The sequence below is a fragment of the Trachemys scripta genome, chromosome 7 (assembly GCF_013100865.1).
Source record: "Trachemys scripta elegans isolate TJP31775 chromosome 7, CAS_Tse_1.0, whole genome shotgun sequence".
In the NCBI taxonomy this organism is placed as follows: Eukaryota; Metazoa; Chordata; order Testudines; family Emydidae; genus Trachemys; species Trachemys scripta.
In genome coordinates, this window is record NC_048304.1 from 41,200,493 (window position 1) to 41,227,818 (window position 27,326).

The 27,326-nt window shown below is 39.9% G+C and overlaps 1 protein-coding gene across 1 annotated transcript in view; it reads right to left on the bottom strand.

Moving 5' to 3' along the window:
• Positions 1-27,326, bottom strand: part of IARS1 (isoleucyl-tRNA synthetase 1) — a gene marked incomplete in the record, with an annotated part of 218,933 nt that overhangs the window by 58,571 nt on the left and 133,036 nt on the right. Inside the window, 5 exon segments of the mRNA XM_034777462.1 lie at positions 3,926-4,047; positions 4,424-4,501; positions 4,903-4,994; positions 18,005-18,125; positions 25,094-25,241. Coding sequence (XP_034633353.1) covers positions 3,926-4,047; positions 4,424-4,501; positions 4,903-4,994; positions 18,005-18,125; positions 25,094-25,241 — 561 coding nt within the window.

Here is a 27,326-nt window from a genome sequence, read left to right on the forward strand (position 1 = left end):
AGGCAGCTCCTTCAAAACTACATACATTTTCAAGCAAAGCACACAGTCATTACTATTTTGGTATTGATTTGTGTCAGAAAAGCTGTGAACAAAGGAAAAGTATACTATGGATGTGAAGTTGCTAATTATACCATTTTAAGTGGAAACATTCTTGGTGTAAAACAGAGTAGTCTGGAAGGTTTACCAGAAGGGAGAAGAATCTGTGGAGCAAGATTTAAGACTTGTCATGCCCTAATCTGTGGTACCAAGAAGTTTTGGATTAAAGTTATTGACTATTTCTAAGTTTCTGTGCTTCTTCAAGCAAATTTCCCAGGGAAGGACTTAAAAAAAAAAAAAAAAAAAAAAAAAGTTTAAATTTGTACTTTATTGCAATATAAAGTTTTCTTGTTTTCATTCATAAATGTTCATAGTAAGAAATATTTCCACTAAGACTTTAAAGTGTTATTGTGAAACTGCACGTGAGAATATTTTTCATAGATTTATGATTTATTATAAAACTCAATGAAGTATTACAAAAACAATGTTTCTGATTTTACCTGTTACTTTGGACAGAGAAGAATCTAGTTAGCATACAGCATAAGTAAGGCCTTCATTTTCAGTTATTACTTTGTTTGAAAATTTCCTGGGAATTTATCAATATTTATTACAAACATTTTAGAATAGGTGAAAATTGATGCAAAAAAACTAATTGAGCAGTTTTCTGGGTAAATATTGCGAGAGGTTAGGACAGAAAAAAAGCAACAAATAGAGAAAAGTAAGAGTACTAAAAGTAAAAGCAGTTTAACGGTGCGGTTTATTTCATGAACTGCACATTTACAGTACATACATATTTGCACATGCATGTGTGTTGTTCATTCCACAACTCTGCCTTACTTGAGCTGACAGCCTCATATTTACAATTTAGACTAATTTATTATTAAAATAAACATATCTACTTCATGTAATGTCCTGGATTTTCTTATCATCGTCAGTATTTTCATGTATTGCAGGGTCAAAAATTCAGGTAGGAAAAAAAACAATAGAAAACCAAATAGTAGCTTTTATAAAACCCAGGAATTTTTGCTTAAAAAAAAAAAAAAAAAATCAGTAAAAACTGAAAACAAAGAGCCTGAAACAGAAATCATTGCTAAAAAAAATCCCAATATTTCAGGGTCAAAGTTTACAGATCTATTGTTTATTTGACTGTAATTGAAGTACAGATCTATTAGAGCAACTCAAATTCAACTTTCTATAAAAAGTATTAACTTATTGGATTTCCAAGGCATATAAAAGTCTGCAACAAGCAATGTGTCAGGAGACTGTGCATCTAAATGAAGAACAGGAAATAAGAGCCACAGTTGGAGCTCAGAATTCTGGGAGTTAAGGCAGGGCAAAAGAGTTGGATTAATCTCTTGCATCTTGATGGCCGTCTTGAAGGTTATCAGAATTTCCCTAAATCACTAATCTGAATAGCACTTAAAGGGAAAATGAAATCACATTTTTGTGGACTCCCAAGAACTCAGAGCTATTACCATTAGTTGTATATATCAATATATTGCTTAAGTGTCACAGAACCAATTCATTCTCTTACACACATGCAGTTTTAAAACCTGGATACAAATTTATGTCCAACCCTGAAAATGACACAGTCAGTTTAATCTGACAACCATGATATTTGCCATATAGCTTTTTTTGTATAAACCTATCATACTGCTGTGAAAGTACACACCACACAGCAGTCTACAACTGCCACAAAAAAAAGATTATGTCTTTGTTGCTATCTGTGCAACTGCCCTTGGAAAAGCTAGCTCATTACAGATTAACTATCACAATCAAAGCTTAATTTAAACATAACACTAAGACAAAAAAGGCACCAACAAAGAAAAATGACTGCCTGATTTTTAGCCACTATAAAACCTCAAGTGTAATTTAGTTTTAAAATCACATCTATCTTTGATTTGATTAGTAGAAGGGAACAGGAATGCACATGGGACCCAATAAGTTACACAAATCAAGTTGCCATGAATAACTGAATTTCCTTTTATTTGTCCATATAGACCACCAGTTCAAGGGCATTCCTAATGACAACTTATCAGTTTCACATTCTGTGCCATAGAAAATACACTTCTAGAATACATAAAATCAGCAGCATTGCTAAATGAATCTCAGTAGATTTCTTGTAACAATACTTTCCAATTAGTGTATACTGTATAGCGTACACTGTATAGCCATCAGAAGGAACACAACTGATAGCTCTCTTGCTTGGTCAGAGACACCAAAAGGCACAATATGCATAAAAAGAAAAACCTAGGTATGATTTAAACTCTGGGTGGCCCAAGCTGACATCTGAGGTCCCAAATATGTTCCTGTGTCGTTCTTGCTGGGTTGTGAGGCTGAGCTGTAGTAAAACAGGAAAGAACCTTTTTTCTTCTCATTTCTGAGAAGTCCCCAGTACCACCTTGGATCCACAGGAACCAAGGACCCCATGGATTTGCAAATGACATGAGCTTACTTTAGAACAGGGGCCGCCATGGTTGTAACGGCTCACCTTCACGGTGCTAGGGGGAAGACAGTTTCAGAGAAAAATCTCTCCACAGCCTTCAAAAGCTGTAGACTCCTCATATATGGTCAGACTGATATAATGGGTGACCTGATGAGGCAGACTGATGTGACCAACTTGGATCCAAGAAAACCCTTTTTGGGACCCCTCAGTTACAGGACACTGATCACACCAAAATCCAAGCAGATTCAGTGACGGGATCCTTATCTTTCTTACCATGTATCCTTTTGTAAAGAGGAGCTTTCCTTGGCTCCATCTGAAGAACACAGACCCTTAGCCAGTGGAAATCATTTTCACAGTTCCTTACGGAGCCCATTCAAGGCAACAACCTCTTTCAGCCTGAGATTTAACACCAGACTGGTACTGAGGAAGGCTTATGGCCAGACATATTCAGACATGAAAAGGTTCTGGCACAGAGTTTTACGATCCTTTGGGGGGTCTTTTTGGAGAAGGCAGGCACTGCAACCTCCAATTAAGCATCCACCTTGGCTTGGTCTACACTACCCCCCTAATTCGAACTAAGGTACGCAACTTCAGCTACGTGAATAACGTAGCTGAAGTTCGAAGTACCTTAGTTCGAATTAGTTCGAACTTACCTTGGTCCACACGTGGCAGGCAGGCTCCCCCGTCGACTCCGCGGTACTCCTCTCGGCGAGCTGGAGTACCGCAGTCGACGGCGAGCACTTCCGGGTTCGACTTATCACGTCCAGACTAGACGCGATAAGTCGAACCCAGAAGTTCGATTTCCAGCCGTCGAACTACCGGGTAAGTGTAGCCAAGGCCCTAGAAAGAGACACTTCATGCTTATGAGAAATGGGGAACATTATAGCTGTGTGACCCCTCTTCTCTTGCCCCAGCAAGCTGTATACCCAAGCTGTATACCCTTCTCAGCATGCAGAGAAACCCAAGTGTGTAGCCAGCTTCTTTGCTGAAGGGGAGAGATTGGATCTAGAAAGAGTGCTAACTCTGCACCTTTCCTCCCAATACTGCCACAGCACCTTATCAATACTGCCGCAGCCAGACCTGTCAAGGTAACACACTTCAGCAATGGCAAGTGTGTTAAAGACTAAAAGGAAACACTCCCCTAAAGCAAAATGGTATACAGGAGTAAAATAGTTTCATAAACACTTTTTGAAGATTCAATTACATATTTTGCCTGCCTAAGGAAAACAGAAGTGTTTAAAAAAATAAGCACGACTGCAAGATCATTTTCTGGTTGCAAAAGGCATCCTTTGTATCAAAAAATGTGTTCCTTGCATGCTTGTAAATACCCAAGACTGATATTTTTGCTTTGTTTAAATATGTGAATAAGGTATGAAGAACTTCTCTCTGTAACTACAGGAAAGAGAACCCTGCCCACTATCACCAATAGAGACTGTTTCTTACCTCACTTGAGGAAGCATCAGATAGTGAATGCTATCACAGTTCTTCTCCTGAACTGAGGCCGGATCAATAAGGGTCTTCAGATTCTGGTACATCAATTCAGTGATAAAGGGAGTATAAGGTGCCTGCAATATTTTATATATTATTACTCATGAATGCACTCTTACTGAATTGTATCGTCTATATTTTCAACCAATTATCTTCATCATCATCATCAAAACACAAGTTTTTGTGTGTGTTCCTTTTTTCTTATTAATCAGGAATCCTTATGTTACAGGATTATACTGTCCAACAGACAACTCTGCAAAAATGGAATATTTACTTTGCGTTTTAACACTACAAAGTATAACACTAATTCAAGGAATAGGCCATGATGAACAAATTAAATTGATGCCAGTTGTTCACCTTCCATTTGCATTTAACCCATTATTATTCAAATCTCTTTATAATCTCAGTTGATGTCTGCCTTTAAATAATTAGAATTGAGTGTAAAACCCTTACCATGAGTCTGCACATTGCATACAGAACACCGAATAAGGTTTCCAAGGCCATAATGCAGTCCTCATTCCCATTTTCACCCTATTCAAAGTATCCATGGAGAAAGGAAAAGGATTAGAAAAACATCTATACTTTTAAAATCATGAACTACATTCTCACACTGTAATACATGATTGTACTCCTTCACCCAATAAATGCTAGCTTTCCAAGAGCCACAATTACAGTTCAATCCTACCACACAAAACAAAAATTATGGGCTACTGTGTATTTTTACTGGCCCTATGAAGAAACAAGGGGCAAGAACATAAATGAAGTAAAAAGGGAAAATCATATTTATTTGCAATTTCAGCTATTCAGCTGAAAGCTACCCAGTTTTATATAACACACAAAGATTCTAAAGGATTTTATTAGCTTAATTAACCTATTTAAACTACATTGGGCTCTATCTACAGTAAAAAGTTAGCAACAGAAATAGCACCTACCTTTAATCTTCTGCGATTCATTCTGACGTACCAGTTGGTCAGTACATCAACGAACTTAACTAGTCGAGGGACTACAGTGTATAGTCTGTAGGCTAGGAAGAAAAATTATTTCTTAGTGTACAAAACACTTGCCTTCTGCATCAAATTCTTCACTTAAAGAATCACACAGTAATATAAAGCCTTGACAATTTAACACTCATGACTTTACAGAAGCAAATACCTTCATAAGATTAAAAAAATGGATTAGGCACACTAGTATTACTAGAATCTGAACTTAAACTATATCATAAAATTAAAATTACAAACATAATCAATTCTCATGCTTAAGCATGTCACCACCTTCTGAAGGTCAGAAATAAATTGTCACCCATGGTCTAGTACTGCACAGAGGTGCATTATGGCCGTTTTATGCCTTAATCTGAAGCATACTGGAAGAAGATAATGGACAAGATGGGCCATTGATCTATTATGGTTTGGCAATTCCTAAATTTGAACATACTGCTAAAAGAAACAGCTGAGTACTTAAATTCACCAAAAATTGTGGGAGAAACATGAATGGAGATGTAATTACCCAATTCAGGAATCATTTTAATTTTTATTGCAACTTTTTTTAACTTTTTTTCCCTGGGAGAGTTTCTTGTACAGTTCTTCTAAATAATAAAGTAGACTAAAGGCTATAAAGTCATTCATGCAAACAGATTTTATTTTATCTCATGAATAATATTAACAAAATAAAAAGCTAGGCACAGCCATTTTCTTAGGTTCTGTGTAATTCAAATGCATGAAGAACTGCTAACACAAATAAGAGGTTCTCACAAACATCAAAGTCCAACCAAAGGGAAACATGACCTTAATTACTCAAACGTTTTTAATGCACAAAAAATTGTTTTCTAGAAAGGTTAGATAAACTAGTCCTTATAAACGGAAGTTACTAACTTGCAGACAGCTTGGTTAAAAATAAGGAGCTGCTATGAATAGCATAGTCTTTTGCTTCTGGAATTTATTTTAGTACTCAAACAGCTATTGAATTATACACCTTTCCTTTGAGAGTTCCTCAGCACACGTTTTACAACTGCATTTCACAAGCTAGTAATATCTTTCAAAGGCCTGGTCTACACTAGGAGTTTATCTTGAATTTAGCAGCGTTAAACCGAATTAACCCTGCACCTGTCCACACAACGAAGCCCTTTACTTCGATATAAAGGGCTCTTAATATCGATATCTGTACTCCTCCCCCGACGAGGGGAGTAGCACTGAAATCGGTATTGCCATTTCGGATTAGGGTTAGTGTGGCCGCAATTCAACGGTATTGGCCTCCGAGAGCTATCCCACAGTGCACCATTGTGACCTCTCTGGACAGCAATCTGAACTCGGATGCACTGGCCAGGTAGACAACAAAAGCCCCGCGAACTTTTGAATTACATTTCCTGTTTACCCAGCGTACAGAGCACAGGTGACCATGCAGAGCTCATCAGCACAGGTAACCATGCAATCCAAGAATCGAAAAAGAGTACCGGCATGGACCGTACGGGAGGTACTGGATCTGATCGCTATATGGGGAGAGGATTCAGTGCTAGCAGAACTAGGTTCCAAAAGACGAAATGCCAAAACATTTGAAAAAAATCTCCAAGGGCATGATGGAGAGAGGCCACAATAGGGACTCATTACGGTGCCGCGTGAAAGTTAAGGAGCTCAGACAAGCCTATCAAAAAACAAAGGAGGCAAACGGTTGCTCCGGGTCACAGCCGCAGACATGCTGCTTCTACGCTGAGCTGCATGCAATTCTAAGGGGGGCCACCATCATTACCCCACCTCTGACCATGGATTCCGAGGCGGGGGTAATCTCAGCCACACCTGAGGATTTTGCGGACGGGGAAGAGGAGGAGGACGACGACGACGAGCTTGCGGAGAGCACACAGCACTCCGTTCTCCCCAACAGCCAGGATCTTTTTCTCAGCCTGAGTGAAGTACCCTCCCAACCCTCCCAAGGCAGTATCCAAGACCATGACCCCATGGAAGGGACCTCAGGTGAGTTTACCTTTTAAAATACAAAACATGGTTTAAAAGCAAGTGTTTTTTAATGATTAATTTGCCCTGAGGACTTGGGATGCATTCGTAGCCAGTACAGCTACTGGAAAAGTCTGTTAACGTGTCTGGGGATGGAGCGGAAATCCTCCAGGGACATCTCCATGAAGCTCTCCTGGAGGTACTCCAAAAGCCTTTACAGAAGGTTTCTGGGCAGTGCAGCCTTATTCCATCCTCCATAGTAGGACACTTGACCACACCATGCTAGTAGCAAGTAATCTGGTATCATTGCATGACAAAGCCTGGCAGCGTATGGTTCTGGTGTTTGCTGGCATTCAAGCGACATCCATTCTTCATCTTGCTGTGTTATCCTCAGGCGAGTGATATTGTTCATGGTAACCTGGTTGAAATACGGGAATTTAATTAAGGGGACAGAAGTGGCCGTTCCTACTGGTCTGTTTGCCTGTGGCTGAAAAGAAATCCTTTCCTGCAGTTAGCCAAGCGTGTGGGGGGGGGGAAGAGTTGGAGGGGGCGGGGAGGAAATCTTCCCTGATACCAGTCACGTGGTGGGGGAGGGATAAAGAGATCACCCCAGAGAATTGGATGGGGGGGGGGGGGTTGGTTTCTGCTGTTGCACGTTAACAGGAAAACCGCAGCACTCAAGGGGCTTTGCTTGGTATGTGGGAAAGGAGGGCGCTGCTTGTAGGAAAGCTGCAGAAGCCAAAAGACAATGGCTTACCATTGCCGCATGCAAGCCGAATTCTGTTGTCTGGACTGGCGTCTGTGCTCCCTAACACCAAAGCCGCAGGCACTCAATATTAAAAGATGCAAAATGCGACCTTGTACCGAAATCACATGTGCTATGGAATGTGAATAGTGTTGTTCACCGTGAAAGAGTATAAGAATTGGCCTGTAAATGCATCTTTTAAAATACTTCTCTCCCTTTTTCCCCTCCCTCCCGCAGCTGCAAATTTTTCAAGCCTCCCTCCTCCGTCCCAAAGGCTATCTCAGATAAGGTGTCGAAAAAAAGAGGATGCAAGACTAAATGTTCTCGGAAATCATGGAATCCACCCGCAGTGAAAGAGCTCATCTGAATGAGTGGAAGGACACGGTATCAAAGTACAGGAAAGATGACAGTGAACGTGAGGACAGGAGGGACGCTCAAGATGAGAGGTGGCAGGCTGCAACGCTGGGGCTGCTGTGTGATCAAACGGACATGCTCTGGTATCTGGTGGAGCTTCAGGAATGGCAGCAGGAGCACAGAGTGCCGCTGCATAACCTCCCTCCCCCCCTCACCATGCTCCATACCCTCCCAATCCACCCGAGTGGACAGCCCAACCAAAAGGCTGTCATTACTTTGAACTTTTTTAGTGGCCTTTTCCTTCCCTCCTATCCTCCTCCCAAACCTCACCCGGGCTACCTTCTCAGTTCTCTCCCTCTTTTTATAATCAATTAATAAACAATGCATGATTTTTAAACTATAGTGACTTTATTTCCTTTGAAAGCAAGCTGGGATCGAAGGAGGAGGGTGGGTTGCTTACAGAGAACGAGTCAATCAAGGGGGTGGGTTTTCATCAAGGAAAAACAAAACAGAAGGTTCACATGGTAGCCTGGCCAGTCATGAAACTGGTTTTCAAAGCTTCTCTGATGCGCAGCGCTTCCTGGTGTGCTCTTCCGATCACCCTGGTGTCTGGCTGCGCGTAATCAGTGGCTAGGCAATTTGTCTCAGCCTCCCACCCCGCCATAAAGGTCTCCCCCTTACTTTCAAAGAGATTGTGGAGCACACAGCAAGCAGCAATAACAATGGGAATACTGGTTTGGTTGAGGTCTGAGCGAGTCAGTGAAGATCGCCAGCGACCTTTTAAACGTCCAAATGCACATTCTACCACCATTCTGCACTTGCTCAGCCTGTAGGTTGAACAGCTCCTGACTACTGTCCAGGCTGCCTGTGTATGGCTTCATGAGCCATGACATTAAAGGGTAGGCTGGGTCCCCAAGAATAACTATAGGCATTTCAACATCCCCAACTGTTATATTCTGGTCTGGGAAATAAGTCCCTTGCTGCAGCCGTTTAAACAGAGTAGTGTTCCTGAAGACGCGAGCATCATGAACCCTTCCCGGCCAGCCCACGTTGATGTTGGTGAAACGTCCCTTGTGATCCACCAGGGCTTGCAGCACCATTGAAAAGTACCCCTTGCGGTTTATGTACTGGCTGCCCTGGTGCTCCAGTGCCAAGATAGGGATATGGATTCCATCTATCGCCCCACCACAGTTAGGGAATCCCATTGCAGCAAAGCCATCCACTATGACCTGCACGTTTCCCAGAGTCACTACCTTTGGTAGCAGCAGCTCAGTGATTGCTTTGGCTACTTGCATCACAGCAGCCCCCACAGTAGATTTGCCCACTCCAAATTGATTCCCGATTGATCGGTAGCTGTCTGGCGTTGCAAGCTTCCACAGGGCTATCGCCACTCGCTTCTCGACTGTGAGGGCTGCTCTCATCTTGGTATTCTGGCACTTCAGGGCAGGGGAAAGCAAGTCACAAAGTTCCATGAAAGTGCCCTTACGCATGCGAAAGTTTCACAGCCACTGGGAATCGTCCCACACCTGCAACACTATGCGGTCCCACCAGTCTGTGCTTGTTTCCCAGGCCCTGAATTGGCGTTCCATGGCATGAATCTGCCCCATTAACAGCATGATCTCCAAAGTGCCAGGGCCCGTGGTTTGATAGAATTCCATGTCCATGTCCTCATCACTCTCATCGCCGCGCTGCCGTAGCCTACTCCTCATCGCCAGGTTTTGCAGGTTCTGGTTCAGCATAAACTGCACGATAATGCACAAGGTGTTTACAATGTTCATCACTGCTGTCTTGAGCTGAGCGGGCTCCATGCTTGCCGCAGTATGGCGTCTGCACTGTTCATCCAGGAAAAAGGCGTGAAACGGTTGTCTGCCATTGCTTTCCAGGAGGGAGGGGAGGATGTACCCAGAAACACCAATGACAATGTTTTTGGCCGCATCAGGCATTGGGATCTCAACCCAGAATTCCAATGGGCGGAGGAGACTGCGGGAACTATGGGATAGCTATGGGATAGCTACCCACAGTGCAACGCTCCAGAAATCGACACTAGCCCCAGTACATGGATGCACACCGCCGAATTAATGTGCTTAGTGTGGCCACATATATTCGACTTTATACAATCTGTTTTCAAAAACCGGTTTCTGTAAAATCGGGATAATCCCGTAGTGTAAACATACTCAAAGACAGAGCACTAGATATTTCAACTTAAAAAGGAAACTTTCTGGAGTCATGTGTCAAGTAAAATAAAAACTATTTATGGGGTTTTATGTTCTGATAGAGACCCCACTACTAACCCTGCTTGAAAAGTAACTACGATGCACAACAAGAAAAGCTTGCCAATGTACTTACATATTTTACAGTGAGATATTTGTTTGTTTTGAAACTACATTTCATTCACTTTTAATAGTCTAGAATCTCCAGTTATAACCTGTACAATGATATTATACTTTGAGCTGACAGAAGGGAAAAAAAGAAAGACACTAAGTCAGTGGTTCCCAAACTGTGAGACATACTCCCCTAGGGGGTGCAGAGAAACATTCGGAGGTCGGTGCATGGCAGAGCCTGGGCCAGTCCCCAGAGGGGATGGGGAGGGAGCGCGACCCAGCCCTGCTCCAACCCCAGATTCACTCTGCCCTGTGCTCTGCCCCTAGCCCAGCTCCAGCCCCACTCCACTCCACCCCACCCCCAGCCCAGCTCAACCCTCATTCCCTCTCCACCCCAAGACCAGCTCTGCCTCTAGCCCAGCTCCTTCCCCATCCCCAGTTCTGTCCCCAGCTCTACCTTCAGCCCAACGCCTCTGCTGAGGAAGCCTTGGCTGTGCAGTAATGGAGGGGAGACACGACAGATTCCATAAATGCAGGGCGGAGAGGGGGGTGGAACGACGACAAGAGAAGTTTGGACACCACTGAACTAAGCCATTCTCTCAAGTTTAACCAGCATGAGAAACATCAATTTGTAACAGAACTAACAACTTCGGGTTTGTTTGGTTGTTTTTTTGTTTTGTTTTCAAATAGTGGCCATTCATCTCCATTTTTCCAGTTCTGCACCTCTAATGAGCAGAGATGGGGGGGGGGGGAAATCTATGCTTAAAGAAAGAGTTTAGATTGTGACACAAATCAACAAAAATCCAGTAAATACAAAACTGAAACCAATTCTCTCTCTACTGCAAATGCTACTGTATTTCAACGTAAGCTTGTCCTAACTACTTATTTTCTATAATACTATACCTACTTATACCAGATTGGAAAAGTCTTCAGCAATTCTCTGGGTGGTTTTGTAGGAGAAACAGAGAGAACCCAATGGAATATTCCTTTCTACAATATAGTGATAAGGTATTGGGAGCTGAGCTATGGAAGTAGCATTTGAAATTGTGCTCTTTGACGGGTAAATTCTTTTTATTATTTGCTTTGTAGCTTTTTTAAGACATCAGACGCAAGCATTAATGCTTGTCTGTGACATTTACGTTGCTGTTGTGGCTTGCCAGACTATACCTGAATACCAGCAAATTCACATTTTGGATTTTAAAAACCAACCTATTTTTAGCCACTGACTCACTGCTTGCTTGCTAGCTACAGTAAATTAAAATAATGGAGCATGAACTACAGGGCAGTGGTACGCCCAGTATCCAACTAAACAGTAAAATGATTAAGTATGCATCGATTGTACATTTGAAACAGATTATATTAACTATGCTTCAACCAAAAATGTTTCAGCTAGCTATTAAATACATACTACTACATATTAAATGCACCCACTTATGAATCAGAGGTCTCTGTGTAAATGGTAGAGGGAGCTAATAAACAATTCAACCCATTAGTAAGCTGAAAGGCTCAGACGAGCTAACCTTGATTATCCCCCAAACTCCTCTGGACTGTGACACGGATGGAAGATCAAGGGTATTGTATGGAGTCCCTTGGTCGCTGGCCCTCCTTTTAGGTTGTTAACCGGTCAAAGTGGGGAGAGGCACTGTAAGGTGCTCCCTGTTATAAAGGTCAATGAGGGAGAGAACCACAGATACTCCCTGTAGGAGGATTAAGGAAAGTGTGTTGAAAGCCTTTAACCAGGAAATTGTGGAAGGGACACTTCCACCAAAATAATGTGTTAAGAGTCCAGGAGACTAAATTAAATAATGATACAAAGAAATGGTCAAATGAGTATGTCTCAAAGGACCGAAAGAAGGAACCTCTATTTATCAAACGATAACAAAAGCTTAGTTGCTCACAAAGGCATTGTAGCTATGTATTTCGTAAACCATCGGAGAGTTCCTGGAACCTGCCAAACCTTCGATCACTCACTGGTAATCTTTCTACCTCCATGTCAGGTAGGTAGAAAGATTTATGTAAAATGTGTGTGTGAAATAAATAAAAGATAAAATTTATCTTTTAAAAGGATTCCATAAAAATCTGTTTGCCTTAATGATTTTTTTTAAAGTAAATTAAAGTCAAGGGTGTTTAGGCATATATACCTCTGTGCCTTTAAATTGTAGCTCTGCTAGAGTGATTTCTTTAGTCAAAGCTGACAGAAATCAGTAAAAAATTAAGTTCTTAGGCCAGCACCCAATCTGCTGCTGTATATAAAAAAGGGGAGCAACTTCCCTGATCTGTATCTGTTTAAAACAAAATAAAAACCGACCAAGCAAATTGCTTTGCATTTACATTCAGCTTAATGAAATTAAAATTGGTATTCCATAAAGCCAAGTTACAATATTTATTTCAAATAAACGGTCATATAGGGACATTTAATTTAGCATTCTTCAAAAATATCAGTAAGATATAAGGTAACCTTAAAACAAGGATATGCCTAATATAAATGCAAGGGGTAAAGTGAACACTGCTCATTACTCTTCTAACCTGTAACATATGACAGCATGGAGAAAGGAAAAGGATCAAAAGTAAAACCCTTACGTAAATTAAAGTATTATGTGTGTATATATATATTCTGTTGCTACACAACTGCATTAACTAATTTACCATACCTACAAAATTTGTTTGGTTTAAGTTTTGTTTGTTAAAGAATATATTCTTAATGTAGCTAATTGGCTATTGTGTGTAATCCCAAATATTGGTATCAAGTTAATGATGATTCTGGACACACCCTGGCTGTGGTAAAGGAAATCAGCGATGTATAACTTTTTTGCTTTCTACAGAAATCATTTTTAAGGATGTACTAAAGCTTTACTGAAGCCTCTATCAAAATAAATATATATATATATTTATTTATTTATTTATAAATAAATAAATATTTATATATAAATAAATACATAAATAAATGTAGCAGCCTCTATTACACACAACATAGCAGTGATGATTATTATTACAGGTCTTAATTCACCGTTTTAGTAAAAGTGTCTAAACTCACTCCTTATAAAATGTTTATAATTTCCTTTTATTTTATCTAGGTAATTAAAGCATGTGTTGTTGTTATTTTTTGTTAAATCATTATTGTTTTTTTTTTTTTAAACAGCCAAAAGTGTCTCCCCTGAACATTCATAGCCTAATTAAACTATTTTTATAGGCAAGTTAAGGTGTAATTTAGCTAAAAGAAGGTTAACTCAAGTAGTTTTTCTAGGTATTATTTATTCTGTTTAAAAATGGGTAAGTTTTCAGTGACCATCTGCCTTATTGGTCGATGCTGGTGGTCAACTAAGTACTGATTAATTAATAGTTTTAACCCTTAGGTTTCCTGGACCCGCCCTAAACAGCAATGTCTAATTCATTGTATAGTAGTTTATCTATTTAAACCTTTGTAAGGTATTGTATATTATATGCTTATACATAACAATGTTGAGATTATTTGTCTCTTGGTTATATGTTTTATTTCACTTAACCACTTTTTTTTTTTTTTTTAATTTTGGGGTTTTATTTTGTTGTTGTTGCAACAAAAACATTTTTTGCATGCAAAAGTATGAAAGAACAACAACATTAAACCTTTTTATACCACCACATTATTTCATTGTAATAATTAGGATATAACTATCATTCGTGTATTATAATATACTAATTTTTTTTTGCAAGTGTCAGTCATAAATATGATATGTTTGGTTAAACATTAAATTAAAATTAACAATAAGTTTAAAAAAAGTTTAACCAACAATTTCATTATAAAACATTTTTTTATTGATTAAAATTTTGTTTAACTTGGTTAATTTTAATTTGGCATTTGTTAAGCAATGTGGCCAGTTGTTTGGTACTACCCAGTTTAAACTTCGTAAGTGCATTAAAAACAAACAATATTATGCAGCGTTGATGGCTATATTATAGCTACAACAATATATACTGTTTGGTTACCTGTGTTAGTGATCCTGGCTTTGGTGGAACTCTAGGCGAATGCAGCAGCTTCTCAACAAACTTGGGGGAGATTAGTTTCAGGGCCCAGGCATTTGGATTGAAGGGTCTCCACTGCCATCAGGAGTGCCAGACATGGGGTCTGGATATGGAGTGTGTGCCTAGAGACCCAGACCCAGAGAGACAGTGCCTATACTCTGTGTAGCTCCAGGAAGTCAAGAGCATGCAGGAACCAAGTTTTGGTTCAGCACAGCACCCTGGTGAGCAACTAGGAGTGGGAGTATTCATTGGGTGTCAATAAAACATTTACCACAATATTACTTTTACCAAGGTATAAACTGGGAAATACTACAATAAGTTAAATTACTGCAGGTGGTAAAAATGGCTCCCGCTCTAACAGTGGCAACCGTTTGTTTTTAAAGCACTAGCAGTTATACAAGTTATTCCCATTTTTTCTAAAAATGTGACATTTTAGTTCACACAAATAAGATGGAACCAGACTGATCTACTTTTTAAGATCAGAGCACTTGCATGATTTTCTCCCTTTAAAAAAAAAAAAAAAAAAAAAAAGTTGAAGCTATTTCAAATATTTCCAGTGACCGAGTTTGCTCTAAGTCACTGAAAAAAACACCACCACATTTTAATGAACTTGTTTGCACCACTTCTAAACAGGTCCGTAGGAGTGCTCCCATGTCAAGAAACTTTCAGTCAACTTTCTTCTTACCCTATAAACTTTTCATAACTCTTTCTAGGCTCCAATCACCCAGAAGTTGGAGTGTTCTTATTCTCTTCCCTTTCCTCCAATGCCACCCAATTTAAGTATGACACAAAATAGGGACAACCGTCATTGAATCAAATTTAGCCTAGATGCTGGCTACCTAAACTGCTGGCTAAAAATGTGGACAGATTTAGCTGTTATCAAGGGGTTAAATGGTGCTTTAGGACTACAAGTAGATACTGTACTGTAGGTGGCCAACTGATATGAAATTTAGCTATATTATGAATACAGAAATTGCCAAAAGAGAAATAAAGCTGAAGTGCAGTGAATTACCTTTTCATTCAGTGCAGTATTTCATGCCCTTTTAAAATGTTTCACACACACACACACATAAAATAGCCTCTTATGTTGTTCAACACAGTTTTTTTAAGTACAAGGATTCCATTGTAATTGGTTTGATTTTGGTTCCTCTGTGTTCGGTTATTCTTATCCAGGTAGTTAGTTAGATCTTTAGCACAGTAACTATGACGTCACGGGCATTTATTGCCAAGAGTGACCATCGTGACATACATCAAGTTTAGTTCCAGTCACTCTTCAACTATAAATGCTACTATGTCTATTTGTTCATTATTTTTGAAGTCTCACCTCTTTGATCTAATTGATTATATAAAAGTATAAATGTGAAAATTCATCAAAAAACCAAGCTGATATTAATTTTTTGAAAAGTACAGCAGATTATGACATGGTAAAACTGGTGAAATCCAGTAATGTATTTGCAAATTAAATGGATTCAGATGTTTTATGCAGAAGTATAAGTAAAAATATTACATTCATCAACATTCACCTCAACATGAGATGTGATACTTATTAGGGGAATGTAACATACTTTCATCCAGCCTAAAAATAAACATTAGCATCTAACATCAATATATTGCTACAGCAGAGCAGCTTCTTGACTTCCTTTTTCTTACGTTTTTCTTTTAAGTGAAAGTTTTTCTTCTTCTTAACAAAATACACACTTTTCTTTTTTATAAAGCCAGTCAATAACACCTCTCTCATTCTTTGTTAGATTTTTTTTTCCCCCATTAAGAACCCAAGGTGGAGAGATCTGATGCATAAGAAGAGATCTCTTCCCCGCATTTTTCTTTTTTCTATCAACACTCTTCTCTTTAGAACTCTAACCAATTCCTATTCAATGTGTGCACAAATACGATACCATACAAAGAAAAAAAACTTACTTTACACTCTTCTTCCAGATATCTGCATTCTTTCCTCTACAAATCAAGGAAAGGATGGCCCTAGGGGGTCTTTCCTCTTTTTTAACCGGATACGTACTCAGAGCTCTGAAACATGAGGCTTGTTCCCATTCTGGTCACAATTTCAGAACTTGATATTCAACCAATAAGCCTATTTCATCATGGCAATGATGAAAGAATCGCTTTACCATGGCAAAGGGAACAAATTCATTAGAGCTGTCCTCGTGGCAGTCAAGGTTCCACCAGAGGGAGTTCACGAAGCTATAGAAGCAGAGGAAAGCCTCTGCAGAGCTTTACAACAGATTTCTAATAAATGGAATAGTTGTGTACCAGATTCCCTCAAGTGCAATTTGTGCCACACCCTAAACATCTTTACTGCTACCATAAGCTGAATTAATTCAGTGTACAGCTCCGATAACTGCAGCCTCAATAATTCAGTGCAGGATTTCTAGAATACTTTCTTGGACAACTGAAGAATTCATAGGCTTCCAAGCTATGCTAAAGTTCTTGGGATTTAACAAGTGCTATGATGGTGAAAGCCAACCTCCTTTGCAGATATCTCTGAGGGCTTGTCTACATTGACCCACAGTTTGGACTAAAGGGCTGCCAATAGTCGTTTTCAACAAAGCGCAATACTGTAACTTCTGCGTGTGAACGCTGTGGGCACAAACTGAAATATTCCTAGTTCGCATTAATGGAATCTTCTTCAAACAAGACTATATTTAATAGGAATTAGGAATCTTTTAGTCTGAGCCCACAGCGCAGCACTTTGATGCGCACTGCTATTCACAACTCTGTAGTTCCAACTACAGGGCAGTCTAGACATAGCCTAAGTGTCCAGTGCCCTTTAAAATATGCTTTGACTCACGGGCATATAGTTCATTGCACCAGACTACTTGCTTCAGTGGGTTCCTGCACCTTCCTCCTACATTTAAATGGCACACCAATACAACATGAGCATATGAAGAGATGTGACAGCATGAAACAGATATTTTATATAAATAAGCCATAAAAATGATAAATAGTATGTGTTCATGGTGCTGTGATTTAAGACGCAACTAGAGAAATCCATTCTCTTCAACATATCCAAGAGGGTTACTGACCTAAGAAACAACATCAAGCGATTTGCCCAGTGTGGGATGAAATTTACCCAATATGGTTATTTCTCAAGATTATTTTATCTGGCTGAAATTATCTTTTACCATTTTGATCTTCCTCACAACTTGGGGTGAGGAGGAGGAACGCATTTTTGTTTAAGACTGTCGTTCAATCACTACTTCCAGATTCATTAGTATTTCATAATAGGTTTGTTAATTGCCCGAAATCTCTGAAAGGTTCTATTGCACCAGGTAAACTCAATACATTTTTATTACTGAGCCCAGATGGGCGAGTTCAACAGCACTGTGAAATGAATGTGAGTATTTCAAAAACCGTGGTCATCTTACAGACTTCATTGTGGGAGAAGTTACTCCAGGCTGAAGGCCACAGTATCACCAGAACTAAGTTCTTATAACAGCAAGAATTGCATGTACATCAATTAAATTAATATTCTGTAGCTGCACATTTCCCTGTGTTATTGTTTTAAGATTTTTTTGCCCCTTTCATGCAGTCTGATCTGAAATCTGAAAATCCCTGGATAAATGCATCCTTTGTGCAAGCCCCTCCATAGTCACCAGTCAGTGAAAATTACTCAAATGAAATCTTTTTCTGAACTGAAACAAAAAGCAAAAGATGCACATACCTGCCATTTCGGCCTTGAAGAACTGAATGAGTGACTGTGTGAAGGAAAGAATCCATTTATCCATGATGTTGTTGCTCTCCTTCATCGTGTTCTCATTGTACAGGAATTCCTTTCCATCTTCCTATAAACATCATTGGAAAAATGAATAGTAGTATAGCGTGTCAATGCTTGAACACATTAAATCCTATAAAATAACATCTATCATCAGATCTCAAAGCGCTTCACAATCTTTTAATGTGTTTATCTCACAACATCTCTGAGAGTTAGGTCAGTGCCATTTTAACCTCATTTTACAGATGGGGAACTGAGACAGAGACTAAGGGTATGTCTACACTACCAGCCAGATCGGCGGACAGCAATCAATCCAGTGGGGGTCGATTTATGTCATCTAGACACGATAAATCGACCCCCAAGCGCTCTTCCGTCGACTCCTGTACTCCACCGCCGCGAGAGGCACAGGCAGAGTCGACAGGGGAGCGGGAGCAGTCTACTCACTGCGGAGTATACACCACGGTAAGTCGATCTAAGTAAGTCATCTTCAGCTACGTTATTCACGTAGCTGAAGTTGCGTAACTTAGATCGATCCCGCCCCCCATTGTAGACCAGGCCTTGGTGTCTTGCCCAAGATCACAGTCTGTGGTAAAGCAGGGAACTGAATCCAAGTCTCCCGTGACCATCCTACCTTAAAAGCCCATTTGTTATCCATTGAAAAAAGCCTCCTGTCCAGGCTCTTCTCCATTACATTGGTTAGTAAGAGTACTCAGTGTCAGATACACATTTGTTCTTGGGACACATTAACAGAAAAAGCCAAGATAAACTGACTTGCACTGATCCCTGTTTCATTACACAACAATGTAAACTACAAAAGGGATCAGTTTTTTGTATTTATTAGAATACAGAAATAGTAGTACAGTACACAAAGGAATTCAATAACCCCATGTTTTACACCTTTTACATGTAGTCTAATCACAATTTACAAACACAGGCTAATGATACTGATTTTACATCCCCTTCATCCAGCTGGAATCCAAAGCATGTAACAAACTTTACTGACTCTGAGTGTGTGTGTGTGTGTGTGTGTGTGTGTGTGTGTGTTAGTTAAAATATACATAAGTGAAAATTATATAGATAGATATAGGACATGTACACCTCTACTCCGATATAACGCTGTCCTCGGGAGCCAAACAATCTTACCACGTTATAGGTGAGACCACGTTGTATCGAACTTGCTTTGATCCGCCGAAGCACGCAGCCCCCTGGAGCACTGCTTACCGCGTTATATCCAAATTCATGTTATATCGGGTTGTGTTATATTGGGGTAGAGATGTATATAAATAACTTTCATTTTGAAATGCGGCAGTTGTTCAACAGCACACCCAAAAGAATTGTTAAGGGTAGGTGGAAAGGATAGCAAACCCAACTGGAACTGCCGGAGGAATTTTAGGCAGGCATCATGTCATTACTGTACATATTTAGCATTTCATGAGAGGCAGCACTGTCCACTGCCCCTGAACACTGGACTCTAATGTATTATACACTGCAAAAGAGAAGGTGGGAAAAGGCTAGAAGTATAAGTGCTAAATTGGTAATCTATCCATTCACTTTGCTCTTTCAGGGAGGGAGGGAGGGAGAATATCACATTGACTTTTAACTGCGCAGCTTTTAAACAATGATCAGTGGAGATCCCTACTGAATCCCCTATACCACTCCCTAAAAGTTTTCCCTAAAGGCCTGCTATCCCTGTTGTGAGGATTTTCATTCTTGAAAAATCTAATTTAAAAAAAAAAAAAACACAGTTTGAGAGGGGTTAGGTCTGAAGACAAGGAAAAAAATGGACAAGAATGTGTTGCACTAATTTTCAGGCACACTTATCCAACCATAGAATTAGCAAGAGACATGGTAAGACACATGTGTTTTTATGTGACCTTTAAGCAAGTGCATCTTGTTTAGAAAATATGAAATAGGAAGTCTTCTGTTATTTGTTGAAAGTAATTACAGTAGGCTTCCTAATAATAAGAACTGTTCTTTCCAAATGCCACTGAAATACATTTCTTCTATATAGGAGGCTTGCCTTTGTCACAAGTTTTCTTGTAATGGTATAGTAAAGAAATAGTATCTCACGTACAGCATCTTCCATCCAAAAAGATCCCAAACTGCTTTGCAAACTTAAAAGAATTATCTACATGAAATACACGGATTAACATACTTGTCTTCACAGATCCAGTTATCACCCCAAACACACCAAGAAATCTTAGCTACAGCCAGGTACTCAGATACCATAGAATATGCTCTGAGGAGAAAGTCCGTGATGTACACCTTAACATGCTTAAAAGCACCGTCACCAAACAAGGACACTCCACCAGAGAAGCAGATTGTATCAAGGAACGGGCCACACAAATAATCCAAAAGAACCTGCTTCAATACATAAATAAAACTCCATCACCACTAGCTGTTACCTACCACCCCACACTGGAAACCCATACTGGGTATCAAACAATTACAACCCATACTTAATAGGGAGCACACCCTGAAAGAAATCTTTCCTGAACGCTCTCTTCTGGCCTTTAAACAACCTCATCATCATAGAATATCAGGGTTCGAAGGGACCTTAGGAGGTCATCTAGTCCAACCCCGTGCTCAAAGTAGGACCAATCCCCAGACAGATTTTTGCCCCGGATCCTTAAGTGGCTCCCTCAAGGATTAAACTCAACTCTGGGTTTAGCAGGCCAATGCTCAAACCACTGAGTTATCCCTCCCCCTGACCCCCTGCCCCCAACAGGCTCCCCACAGACCAGGACACACCAACTCAAAGCAACACCAGACCCTGCCAGAAGAACAGATGCAAAACCTGCAGACATCTCTCCACTGCTGATGATCAACACCCCCCCACAACACACCTTTCAAGATCCAGAGATCCTACACATACTTATCACTGTATGTGGTGCACTGGACGAGGTACACAAAATGCCCCAATACTAACAATGTGGGTGAAACCAGACAATCACTATGCTCTCGAATGAACTCTCACAGAAAAATAAGACAAAAACACCATACCACCTGTGGGTGAACAATTGTCACTCTAGGTCTGACCTCTCAGTCCTCATCCTCAAAGAAATCCCGTACTACACCTTCACAAGACAAGCCTGGGACCTTAATTTTATCACTTTGCTAGACACTAAAAATCATGGACTGAACAGAGTCACTGGATGTATGGCTTATTACAACTATCTGTAACCCACTTAATCCCCTGCTCCTGGCTTTTTCCCCCCCATGACTGCTGGGATATTAATGGGCCACTGTCCCTTGAAATATGTGTTAACGACTTACTCTAAATAATCTGTTCCACCTTGTATTCAGAATGTTACAGCTGAATACATTACCTCACCCACCTTTTCTCTCTCGCAAACTTAAAGCAATATTGTGTGGCCACAGTCCCAACCTATACCATATCAAGGCTGTTAAAGGCTGGAAAGCAAAAGCCATTAGAATTTAACTCAGTACACCACATCTGGCCATAGGCCTCTCTACATTGCAATTAAAAACCCACGGTTGGCCTGTCCCAACTGACTCGGGCTAAGGGGCTGATTAATTGCAGTGTAAAAGTTCAGGCCTGGGACCCCAGAGCCCATGCTCCATCCTGAGTCCAAACATCTACACTGCAATTAAATAGCCCCTTCGCCCGAGCCCCACAAGCCTGAGTCAATGGTGCGGGCCAGCCGCGGATGTCTAATTGTAATGTAGGCATATCCTCAGTTGAGGAGCTCATCTTTGAACTGGGATTCCACTGATTCCCCGGACAAGTGAAACTACATATGGATCTCTTTGTCCACTATTCATGCAACCACCTCTGTGGTGCAAAGTGCAAGCTGCTTAATGGTGCACAACAAGATTGCACAACAACTCAGGGTGGGGAAAGTGAACAATAATTTACCCAACTGTAACTGCAATGGCAATTTTAAGGGGCAGAACGTAATTACCAGATTTCAGCCAGGACACTGGGATTAGCTATCTCTCTCTTACAGGAAGTATAATGAAATTAACAAGTGGCCAGAGCCTCTATATTAGGTCTTACTCAAAAATAACACCTTCAGCAGCATATTATCTTCTAATTCTATGCTGAGGTATTGTTTCATTACTGACTCAAAGAAAAATTACATTTGCTGAATCAAAAAATTATTCGCTGAAGGGTCCAGGTTTTCCACATACGTCTCGTAACCCCAGCTCTGCTGATCTTGCAAAAATCTAATGGGATGACAGCACAAAATGGTTGGCTGCAAAGCTCATTTCAGCTAATTCCATGGTCACAGGTGAAAAAAAAAATTGAATGTTTTTACGGAACATGAGAAATTTCTTATGAAGGCTGTGAGGATCCTCAGAAAAGCCTCGTTAATTATAAGGTAGTTACCAAACTTTCCTTGAAAAGATTACTACTAAAAAGATAAAACCATTTGCACAACTATTTATTGAAGTCTGCTGCCATTATCACTTCAAATGGCAGCCTTCCAAAGTGATTATTAATAGTGGCTACCATAATTTCAAGAGTACTACAAGGTCTGAACTTTTTGCTTAGTTTTTGCTGAGTTTCCAGCCTATTGGAAATGTCTGCACTAATAAGTGGTAAACTTGTTATATGATGACTTTGTTGAAAGGAAGAAATTGCTTTCAAAGGATCCCACACTCCACATATGTAAAAATTTCAACATCTGGCAAAATAATAGTGTTGCTGAGGAAAGACATTTTGATCTTTTTTGTGGATTAACAGGAAGCATTCAAAACACATATCACTTACTCCAGTGTCTTTCATTAGCTCTTGACATTTACTGGTTACATTCAAAGACCTATTGCAGATAGTAACTATTTTACAAAGATGCAATATAGGTTATACATGGTGCTGTCCTCTTCCTATTGCTAAGTGATTCATAGAATCATAGGACTGAAAGGGATCTTGAGAGGTCATTTAGTCCAGTCCCCCATACTTATGGCAGGACTAAGTATTATCAAGACCATCCTTGACAGGTCTTTGTCTAATCTGCTCTTAAAAATATCTCCATTGACAGATTCCACAACCTCCCTAGGCAATTTATTCCAGTGCTTAACCACCCTGAGAGTTAGGAATTTTTTCCTAATGTACAACCTAAACTGCCCTTGCTGCAATTTAAACCCATTGCTTCTTGTCCTATCCTCGGAGATTAAGAAAAACAATTTTTCTCCCTCCTCCTTTTCTGTACATGAATGTCTAGTATCAAGTATTCTTGACTACTAAATATTTTTATGCAAATCTACAGTGAATGCAGTTATCTTAGGTGGCATGTGTGACTTTTTTTAGGAATGATGAATTTCTTTATTCAGTATTACTGATTTACAGTATACTGGGCTAGATGGACCTTCGGTGTGACCCAGTATGAGAGTTCTTACAGTAGTCTAATCTTCTCAGGATTAGACTACTCTCCGTAATTTTTTTTATTATTTATTGGTGACTTCATTGATTTTTTGGTACATATGCTATCAAGAGTGCTTTTGAAGCTCTGAGAAATTATCACTCCAAACTTAAGTCAAAAGTCAGCAAGATGAGAGAGTTAAAGCTTCAAACCCTCCTTTCCTATTACCTAGTTGTGAGCTATGAAGCAAAACATGCCCTGGCGCTAAAGGAGGCGAGGATGGATTTGTGGCAGTTGCTGCCTTTAAACCAGAAAACATGTCCAGATTATTCAATTAGGGACAGATTTACAGGCTCAGTACGAGAACAAGGGTGTAAGACAGGGTATGGTGCAATTTCCAACACTGTTCAATTTCTTCAAAATAAGGTCCTGACATCAAACCAACTCCTGATCCCAGAGTCCAATAGAAGCACTAGGATAATCTGGTGTACAGATGCGTTAGATTTACAGAAATAAAGAGCAACTAAATCAGTGGGAACTAACTTTCGCTTTTAGATGAAGTTCCAGTTCACACCACAGAGCTGCTCCCATTTTTCACATGAAAATACAACACTCCAAAAAGATTTAAAAACCAAGCATTTTGAACAAGAATGTTCAAAACTAAACTACAAATCTAACAGAATGATGGGATAAGCCAATTTTATTTTAAAACAAAGTTCTGTTTTTGGTGTAGTATGAGCCAGATCCTTCCAAGGAAAGAAAAGTTAGTTGAAGGAAAAACAGAAATCTGCTCTCAAAGGACCAACAGACCTCATGGAACTTTTTTCACAGGTGTTAACTCTGGTGTCCTCAGTAGTTAGTGTTTGGTTGGTGAACTTACTCCTCGTCGAAATGTGATGCTAGCAGCATTGATCTGATTTGAAGCCAGGCTTAAAACGAACATGTACTACAGAAGGTTCACTCCACAGCTCAATTTTTCTATTTCAGTTCCAACACTGTAACCTTGCTATAGCATAAAGTTTATTTCAAAACCAAATAAAAGCACCTTTGTACTGTAAGAAATGTTTATATCTTGAAAAGGAATAATATTTGTAAGAGCAAGAAAGCTAACATACTACAGACAACAGTAAACTTCCACCTCCTTTATAACATCATAAACCTACACAGTGCTTTACAGACAACTAAAAATGATGTTTACAATGTAATTTATGACAGGGATGTAGCCAAGCCATAAGGAGTGGGAAGAATAGGATTAAAGAGCTACAGCAGTAAGTTAACTCTGGCTGCTGATGTATGCAACTTGAGAGTTAACCTCATTTTTTATCCTTATCCTTCCTCTGTACCTTCTATTTTCCTTGATATACACATACATGCACTCATTATGGCTTAGAAGGGAAGATTAGCGTTTGTAGCATTTGGGGCCTGATTCAAAATGAGTTGAAGTCAATGCAAATGACTTGTATTGACTTCAGTGAACTATGGCTCATGCTTTTGGAGCACAGGATGGAAGCATGGTGGACTGGGTCAGAGAACCATACTCCAGGCTTAAGGAGCTTAGTAAGAGAAGGTATGGAGAAAATAAAAGAAGACTAAGGGGGTGGGGTTAGCTTTGTGGCAAGAGGGCATGTTATTAATATAACATAATCCACCAAGAAATAGTACCAGGTGTACAAACTAGTCTTTGCCTTCTCAGTGTCTCAAAACTTCATACCTTATGTTGCAGGATCACAATATTTTGAATGAGAAAGCGATACGCATTGTACCAGGGCAGGAAGACATCCTTCAACACATCTCTTACTCCTTCCTCCTTAAACCGCAAGTTTTCTGCTCTTACCACAGGAGAATTGATGAGGTACAGCCTGCAGAGAAACAGTGCAATAGGGTCAACTAGGAAGAAGTTTAATGACATTTCCCCTATGGTCTCTATTACTCATATTAGAAAGCTTGTCATTTTAACAGAAAAAATTACATTCTCTAAAAGCTTACCTGCAAATACTTATCAAAATGTTTTACAAACCATAGCAAATTCCAAACATTGTGCCACAGTGTTAGAAAAACACTAGAGGGGATGGAGTCACAGAAAAGAAAATCCATAAAAAGACAAAATTGTAAGTAGGTACAGCATGCTGAAGATGTGAAGGTTTGTACCCTGGTCATATTCTTGTTCCAGCTAGAATACTACCAGTATTAACATGGTAGAACTCAGAAGGAAAATAGTCAGGACTAAGAACCAAATATGAATCAGAATACTAATATATCCTCTCCTTAAAGTCCATAAGGGAGAAGTGCTCTTGCTGTTGTGACTTATTCAAAAGCTGTCCTGATGCTGAGGAGTGATCCAATCAGCTCAGCAGGAAGGAAGGCCACTCCTGTTTTCAGAATCGCTCCTGCTTGCACCTGGAATCCAAGAAGGCTGGCTGCCTTGAGGCCAGAGTCAATTGCTGGATCCTTCAGAAAGTGTCTCTTGACTGTTCTAGGTTTCAAGAATCCATGTTAAGACAGAGGTCTTCTCTGGCACAATCTGAAAGTCTTACGTCCTTTAGCAATGGATACTACTTAGATGAACGGTTTGTTTTTAGGGCTTCCTCTAACAGCATGGGGCCCAAAGGATCCCAAGTTCAATACCAAGGAAGGTTTCAAATTGGATCTACTTGGTCCAAGAAGCATTCTCTCAGATCAGTGTCTCCTGAGCCAACAGGTCTCATGTAATTAGAAAGACAACCCTATTGACCCAATCTCCTTTCTGGATCTTGGGAGAGATGACTTCACAAACAGCATATCCCCTGGAGGAGCGCCCTTCCCAAAAGCACTGAAAACCATTAGCCATGCAAACATCCAACTGATGTTTTGGAAGGGAAACTGATCCCTGCCTTTTTCTCTGCCTCCACCACAATAGACAAGGCCCCCGGTATATTTTAGTCAGATAACAAGGAGGGAAAAAACAAAGAAAATTTTCAACAACTTTCCCTGTACTAATCCTATTAACTAAATTGAAAGGTTTGTAACAAAAAGCTAATTTTCCCACATAGAAGTAGAGAGAGTAAGGTACCAGGACCACACTGGCTAGTGGTTAGAAAGGAATGGAGACATGGTGGAAACCAGGTATTTACAACCTGATTCAATAGAATATTGGTCTTGAGGGATGTTATGCACATGCCGGCTAAATGCCAGTACTGCACAAAAAGATTCAGGGCCCACATGGGCAGGCTCACAACTCCTATAGTGTGGCTCAAGAGATCCAAAGTCATTAACAACATAACTGATGGGAAAATATCTTCCCACTATTTGCTCAACTCTGCCAGTCAGAACAGACTACTTTAAGAGCTGCCAGTTGAGATTTTCCCATACTGCATGAAGAGCAAATAAGAGTTTTTAACGTTGGCTTAGACAAGGGATTTTCACTTCCTGCCCCCCCCCCCCCCCCCCCCCCCCGTTATCTCATCTTAAGGACAGGATAGTGGGTGCTTGTTTTTGGAGTATCCATTTCCATAGCCACATGAAGTCAAATTGAGCCACTATTCCTCTTAACCAGTTACCCCACTAGAGCCAACAATACAGAACTTAAGGTGTCCTTACTGAACAAAACAAGTCAACTTCCTCCACCAGGCACTCAGTGTGCCAACATTTTTTTTTTAAAGTACCAAATAAAAACACCGGTACCTAGAATAATGCATAATGTTTCTGTGTTTGGTTAAAAATTACTATACGTCTACAAGTAAGCAGTGAAATCTGAAATAATTTAGAATGAGATTTAAAGTCTCTAGCCTGTAAATCTGCTGCAAAGGAGAAGAGTAGTTCACACAAATATAAATATATAAATAGATATATATTATATTTTTGCAGTAATAATGAGAACAATACTCACCTTTTTTTTCAGTGTATCATAATATGTATCCAATTCAGTTTGAAAAAATTTATCTTTTAAAACCTTATATATGCACTGC